Raw genomic sequence first — 7,983 nt, forward strand, 5'->3', positions numbered from 1 at the left:
TTACTCACAATGACACTCCCTTATACGAATAACATGACTTGTTTAAAACCACAAAATTCAATGATATTTTTGATATGTTATACATATCTTTAGTTCAAGACCACAAAATTCAAAAGTCTTCTTTACATTCTTAAACTTCTTGCCCGGTCAAATTAAGACACAAGATGAAAAGAAGGGAGTAATATTATGTAATAAGCATGGTTTGGTAACCCATAAATAATATTAAAAAAATAACATGTTACATGTATAAATTTAAATCCAAAAAGAAAATGTTAAGTCTGTTCAGGGACTATAATGAGTTATACAAAAGTCCAACAACTTATTATTATAAAAAATCATGTGAGAGAAATCATGGAAGCTACCAAATATAAACATCTATAGCTAGACAACATCTCTCTTCATTGTATATATTCATTCAAGCCTCAGTAATATAAAACATGTCATCTCCTTAGAAAAAAATTCTCCTCCTGTCCATTTGTTTCTCCAACTTTCAACATGATAAACTTGGTCAATACATTATTTATTTACTTCTGCTTAACCTTTTTACTGTACAGTAATTACAGCAACAGTGTTAAAGGTTTTACATCACAATGGCCAAGAGGCAGATCAACAAAATTCTATGACTTCAAGGTTTACTCTTGTTTTACCTAGCTACTTTGTTTATTTACTCAGTGGTATTCTTTTATAATCAAAATGTTATTTCTTCTTTTTTTCAGGTGCAAACAACTAGAATAACTAAGCTATGTAACACCAAAGACATTCCAACCATCAATGGAATGTATCCAGGTCCAGCTATTTATGCTCAAGAAGACGATAAAGTTATCGTCAGAGTAACTAATGAATCTCCATACAATATCACAATCCACTGGTGATTAATCACAAACTGTTTCCTTATGTTATTTCACAAACCTTTTTCTTTCAAATTATGGCAAACTTACCTGAGCTTTTGAAGATTTCCTCAGGCATGGAATCCGGCAGAGGCTATCGTGTTGGTATGATGGCCCTTCTTACATTACACAATGCCCCATACAAACTGGACAAAACTTTATGTACGAGTTTACTCTGGTACAACAGAAGGGCACATTTTTCTGGCATGCTCATGTTTCGTGGCTTCGAGCCACTGTTTATGGCGCCATTATTGTTTACCCTAAGAAGGGTGTCCCTTACCCTTTCAAGTTTCCCTATGAAGAGCATATCATCATTTTAGGTACATTGATTCAATGTATAAAGTTGTCTTTTTTCTAGAAGAGCTTAAGTTCTATACATTGGTATATTAAATGGTACGTAACTTGCTATAAAACGTAATCTTACACTGGTAGTGTAAAAAAAACTATGCACTTACTGTGTATAAGACGTAAGTCCTTTTTGGAATAGGAATGTTATCAAGAACTATTTTCTCAATAACTTATCCAAAAACAATTTTATTTCCAAAGAGTTTTTTAGATGATTTAACTTATATACACGGACTTCCTGAAACTGTTTTACTGTTCTCAAACTTGGGAATATACAGGAGAGTATTGGATGAAAGACATCATGCAAGTTGAGCAGGCAGTTCTAGCTAGCGGTGGAGCGCCCCCACCTGCTGATGCTTTTACCATCAATGGCCACCCCGGCTCTAACTATAATTGCTCCGCTAATGGTAAATTTGACATCCATTACTCAACTTTTACTTCAAAACTTTTAACTCAAAGAAGAAGGAAATATGATTAAGCTTCTCCCATTAATGGGAATATTTGTTACTTTTAAACCTCTCATGTTAGCTAAAAGTGTCATGATTTGTTTCAGATTTTTATAAAATAGATGTGGTTCCTGGGAAGACATACCTGTTAAGGATAATCAATGCAGCTTTGAACCAGGAGCATTTCTTTGCCATTGCAAATCACAAGTTGACAATCATTGAAGTTGATGCAGAGTACACAAAGCCATTGACAACGGACCGAGTCATGGTCGGTCCAGGTCAAACCCTAAATGTCCTAGTCACTACCGATCAACCCATAGCAAGATATTCAATGGCCATGGGACCTTACCAATCTGCTAAGAATGTCTCATTTCAAAACATATCATCAATTGCTTACTTCCAATATTATGGTGCCAGAGAAAACGACTTAAGTTTATCTGCAGCTTTACCGCGTTTTGACGATAACCTTGCAGTTAAGACAGTCATGGACGGGCTTAGAAGTCTTAATCCTGTAGCTTTTCCTAAGGAGATTGACAAAAACCTATTCTTGACAATTGGACTAAACGTGCAAAAATGCCGGTCCAAGAATCCCCAAAAAGATTGCCAAGCTAAAGGGGGTGGAGTCATGGCTGCTTCAATGAATAACATCAGCTTTATTAAACCTAACATCTCAATTTTAGAAGCTTACTACAAGAAAATCAATGGGTACTTCACTCAAGATTTTCCCGGGGTACCCCTGAAGTTCTATGATTTCGTGAACGGGGCACCTAATAACGCTCCTAATGACACAAATTCTCTAAATGGAACTAGAACCTATGTCCTTGACTATGGGACTAGGGTTCAACTTATTCTACAGGACACCGGAACTGTCACAACGGAGAACCACCCTATTCATTTACATGGCTACAGCTTTTATGTTGTGGGCTACGGTACCGGAAACTATGATCCGGAAACAGCCAACTTCAATCTGGTAGATCCACCATACATGAATACAATTGGAGTTCCAGTAGGTGGATGGGCTGCCATTCGATTCATTGCTGACAATCCAGGTAATAATTTTTAGAAACTAAATTTCATGTCTTTATTATTACAGTCTATTGTACTAAACTCATGGTTGGACCATTTTCATGTACAGGGGCATGGTTTATGCACTGTCATTTGGAGATACATTTATCTTGGGGCTTATCGGTGGTGTTCATTGTGAAGAACGGGGACGGGCCACTAGAAAGACTTCCTCATCCTCCAGCAGACTTGCCCAAATGCTAGTAGATATATATGTGTTTATTGGGGTTGAGGTTGATAACAACAATTATGGATGGTTTATATTTTTTTCTATTGGAGATTCTTTGACCAACCAAGTGTGCAAGCCTATACATTGCTCTTTTTCTTTTTTCAAAGAATTGGCATTTGTTGAGATTTCCAAGTTTTTTTATTGAAATCGGGACTTGTCTTTCCTGTTCATCCATTTGCCTTTAACATCATGACAAAGCTGCCCTTATGCGGCATATATACACATGACATAGGCAATCTATGCCCCTTCCTACTCCCCACAAAAAGTAAAAAATAAAAGAAAGAAGTGGACGGTAGGATATATGAACACAGGAAATTGGAAAACGATTAATCATTAATAGGAAATACAATAAAAAGCCAAATGGTAAGTATGAGAACCGACTCCGAGAAGCTGGCTGGCAGCTTACTAGGAACAAAAACTGTGAAGTCCAAACATACCATTAGATGGTAGATAATAAACTTATTACCTTAAGCACTCAGCTTTAACATTTCCTTCAAAGCACAACTGGCAAGTGCTTAGGAGAAGCATTTGTTCATTCAAATTGTCACAAGAGACAACGATACAATGGAAAGAATACCAGGGACCACAAACAGAAACTGAAGCATTAGAGGTTAGGATGAGGTACCTTAGTACGCATGTGCTTCAAATTCAGCTGATTGATTTCATCAGGAACTGTGAAATCTCATTAGATTAGTATTCGCATTTTGACACCGTCATTATATAACAATACAGAGAGAATAGATATTTTTATTTCATCAGATTCAACAGCCTTGATTGATGATGCAAAGCATCATAATGGATTAAACCCAGAACAACTTGGTAGTACATCATACTACAGAAACCAAGAAATGAACAATGATTATATATAATACTTAACTAGAGATTTAAATTCAGCGAGTTTTGGGAATCTAAAATAGGCTTTACTTAAATTCCATTCTACCAACAAATCCATAATGAATCCACAAAGGAACAAGTTATATCTCACATTCTAACGACTGAAGAAATCCCTTGAGGAGAAGGATAAAAGAGTGTCTAGAAACTTGACTGACTACATAACTTGCATGGCTGATACGACTTAACTCCCACTATGACACACAATTTGGCAGATAACTAACTAAAATTAATATAAATAGGCCCTTTAATTTTACATAGAGGAATAATCACCTAGCATGCCCTTCCTTGGGGACGCTTCTTGCTAGAATGAGTATTCCACAATCTCATTAAACAAAGTCGCAGTCCCTTTTTTAAGCTTCTGATTGGCATAACCTGAAATACTCATTTGCACAGAAGTTTTGCAAGCAATATCGCGCTCAAATCATGGATCCGTATAGTACAATCAGAAGTAGAGCGCACTGAGGGAGCAAGAGAAGAATACTGGAGGTCTTTGTAGACAGGTATGCAAAACCATGACTAATCTGATTAATAAAATTTTCACACCTGAATTTCCTGTCTCTTATGATTCTGACATCAAATTTCTATAATGTAATGGTAGATCGTATTACATATGAAACGCTGTATTTTAGTTTATTTAGTCAAATAGAACAACGTTCCTCTCAGAATGATGTCAATAGTACTAAAAAGATTCATTACGGTCCATATGCCAATAGTATGATTGGGGTTTTGAACCAGCAATAGTTCAAGCATAATCCATGGGATGACAAATCAAATATCATGGGTTGACTCTATTTTGTGTCCAAAAGTTCTCACCATTGACACTTTGTCCGGCCGTAAATGACAGCCTGTCATTACTCTTCAAATTCAGATAATCAACCTGTAAATAACACAAATACGAAAAAGTTACAGAGGTGATATTCTCGTCTGTGCGAATTACATGAACAGGGAAAACCCGCACCTTCTCAGGGTCCAAAATTAGAAGGCAGAATGCATCAACTGGACCAGCCGAGGGATCCAATGAATCGTGTGATGGTTGTTCATCTAGAGAAGGAATCCCTGGAGTAAGCCCCAAATACTGTAGTCTTGATCTCACCGAACCAGCAAACCAAGCTGCCTCTCTTTGCTGAATTGTTCTTATCAGAATATAAAGAAGAAAATATACTATTTACTAATAGAAAAATTGAGGCAGAAAGTTTAATTACTGTGTCAAGTTGATGAGTCAGTTCTCTATTTTATAGAGATCAACACCACATATAGTGAGATCTCTGCTTTATACTATCAAAATCTTTACATATACATCGCATCTCATTACTTGACCGGTTATGAAGCTAATGTCGTTTGAAGTAACTGGCATTGTCGATCACTTTCTAAAATATCCAGGACTGATGAAGTAACTTGCTTTTATGCAGTCTTGTACCCGGTTATGCTGATTATATTCTTAACATTTGGAATTAACGACAGAATTAAATGCATAAACTGAACAATGAGTTTTGCAGATAATTCAAGGATATCTAGCGCTGAAGTATGCAAACAATAAATTTTGTTGAAAGCGCCGCTACTATTCCACGGTGAAACGAAAGAAATCTTAATACAATCAGAAAGGCATGGTAATTCGACATAGCCAAGTTCTGAATGCATTGGAGCTTTAGCACAGCTTAAAACCGGAGAATTAGGCCTTACTCCAGATAGAGGCATGTTTTAGGTATATTACTTGCAGAACAAAAACAAATTCATGAACTCTCATAGGAATAGGTAAAAATGCACGACATGGTAAAGATTTGCTGGAATTACCTTGAGCTTATCTGGGTCAGAATTTGATGCATCAATCATATCTACTCGTCCATGAATTCGGAATTGTTCCCAAGTTTCAGTGAAATACCAGCATACCTAAGTCATTACCAGATTTTGTTCAAACGACGTTGGAGTAATTACAGAACATTTCAGTTTTTGCAAAAGGTCGGAAGGGAAGCAACTCTGTTGTGCATTTACAAATCAAGCACTAAGGCCAAATTGACAAGCCATAAGAAAAGAAGGAGCTGAATCATATTATATTTATCCTCAGTAACACTGAATTAAAAATGTTCAAAACTTCAAATACCTCTGCGAATGGGCAATGCTTAAGTTCTTCAATCTGCACTGGTTCAAGTAAACTGGCATCAGTTCTAAGCAAGATTCACAACTTAAATTGAAAAAAGAAACTAAACAATCATTTATACTCCTTCCGTCCCATTTTATGTGACGATTGTTTGTATGACCATGGACTATAAGATATTTATGTGATTTATGTTAAATTAATGATAGTAGAAGATAATATTAAAATTTACCGAAAAGCTAGTTTGACAGAGATGACATCATGTTAACAACAACAACTATTATGTCCCAGTCCCAAACAAATTGGGGTCGGCTATATAAATCCTCACAACCATGTTCCCTAAACTCCGCCAGTGAGAGCTTGCTCGCATTCCCAGTAGGCTGACAGCCAGCGTAAAACTAGATAATTCATAATTAATCCTCACAATACAGATACCATCATATTAAAGAGTTTTAAACTTTGAATAGTTTATATGAATTCTTGAAAGTAGCAAAAGTTTATAATAAAAAAAATTAAAAAGGGTGTCAAAATTTTAAACTTTTTAATACAGACCTTGCGGCTTCGTGAGTCAGTATTAATTTGAATCTTGTTAGTACCATCTTGAAACCCTCTGCAAATAAATAAAAAAAAAAAAAAACTCAATGGAATGGAAAAAATCTCTGAATTTAGCATTATTATAAGCTTAAAAGGCTGAAAACGGACCTGAAGACAACAGTTCGATTAGAGGGTCGGCCATTGGATCCAACAGTTGCCTAATAATAACAGAAGCAAAATTAGATCATAAAGAACTGATTTTTTGGTAAATTCTATTTAAATAATTAAGTAAAATTTGGAACAAAAATGAAGGGATTTTACGAGCTGAAAGTAGGTGGAATGCTTAAGATGGGAATTGGAGCTGAGGGACTTGAGAAGAAGCTGCTTCCATGGCGCTGTTGCAGAGCTACTCATTTTCGGATTATTTTTCCAAATTCTGAGGAGAATTTTGTATTTTTCAGGGAAAAAGAAAATGGTAAGAAGCAAAAATATTATCCGGCTATTTTTTTAATTGTAGCATTCAATGTAAAATAATTACTCCAAGATGGGTTATTTTTGAATTATTATATAATAAACTAATATTCTTATAGGATTTTTTATTTAAATATTTATATAGGATATGGCTTTCTATTTCTTTTATTGGATATGGCATAATACTCATTTCAATTTTTTTTTAAAAATTTATATCTTTTATGGAGTATAACTTTTTAAATTTATTTAAAGTTTTTTCTTGGCATATTTTTTATTTAGCTTAATCATGAATACGTACAGTATATTTATTAGTTTAGTACATTTGAGGGAGTGAATTATGGTCTGTTAAAAATTAGTCGACTAACGATGATTTTAATTGACTAGATCGAGAGAAGAATATAAAATAACAATGAAATGAAAGAGAATGACAAACAGCGATTTTATACTGGTTCGGTACCGGTGTGGTACTTACATCCAGTATCCCTTGGGTCACAAGGGTTCCCTTTAGGTCTTGATAATATTACACCAAGGATGGTTTTGATTCGTTCACCGCCAACGAAGTATAGCAACAATGAAACTCTAATAGTGACACAACTCTCTTTTATATTCTAGCTCTTCCTATCTTTTGAGACACTGGTAAACTAAAGATTACAGTGTGTAGGCTAAGAAGTAGACAGACTTAGAAAACAGTGTGTGTAGTTGCGCAAGTCTTCCATTTGAACTTAGCAAACTTCTTATAGGAGAGAAAAGAGTCGTTGATTCTTGATCAAAAATAGAGGCACGAGATCTTTAAAAGGATTTTGACCTAAAGGGTGCCTCTTCGAATCCTGCTCTTGGGAAGGACCGGATTCGATCGTGAATTTCCTTATCACAACTTTCATTCACGAGACAATCAAGCCTTTGATTGAGCTTAATCAAGGATACTGAATATTTGCTGGCAATAGCTCCTTGATTTGTAATCTGATTTCCTTGATTAAGGCCGAATATATCTGCAGATTTTTTATTCCTTCTTCAGATCCATTG

At 35.4% G+C, this 7,983-nt stretch overlaps 2 protein-coding genes across 2 annotated transcripts; one reads left to right on the plus strand and one right to left on the minus strand.

Annotated features, from left to right (window-relative positions):
* Positions 1-262: 262 nt before the first annotated feature.
* LOC104236752 (laccase-6) lies at positions 263-3,137 on the plus strand. Its single transcript, XM_009790743.2, has 6 exons — positions 263-630; positions 717-868; positions 963-1,207; positions 1,511-1,639; positions 1,786-2,727; positions 2,814-3,137. Exons 1-6 carry the CDS (start codon positions 496-498, stop codon positions 2,942-2,944), a joined length of 1,734 nt encoding a protein of 577 aa, XP_009789045.1. The 5' UTR covers positions 263-495; the 3' UTR covers positions 2,945-3,137.
* Positions 3,138-3,271: 134 nt separating this feature from the next.
* LOC104236751 (pyridoxine/pyridoxamine 5'-phosphate oxidase 2) lies at positions 3,272-6,963 on the minus strand. The gene is made up of 8 exons (XM_009790742.2): positions 6,811-6,963; positions 6,658-6,707; positions 6,508-6,565; positions 5,962-5,994; positions 5,655-5,750; positions 4,822-4,986; positions 4,677-4,740; positions 3,272-3,641 (listed from the first exon to the last, which is right to left on the minus strand). The coding sequence occupies exons 1-8, from the start codon at positions 6,901-6,903 to the stop codon at positions 3,574-3,576; spliced, it is 627 nt and encodes a 208-aa protein (XP_009789044.1). The 5' UTR covers positions 6,904-6,963; the 3' UTR covers positions 3,272-3,573.
* Positions 6,964-7,983: the final 1,020 nt, after the last annotated feature.

Source organism: Nicotiana sylvestris, chromosome 5 (assembly GCF_000393655.2).
Source record: "Nicotiana sylvestris chromosome 5, ASM39365v2, whole genome shotgun sequence".
Lineage (NCBI taxonomy): Eukaryota > Viridiplantae > Streptophyta > Magnoliopsida > Solanales > Solanaceae > Nicotiana > Nicotiana sylvestris.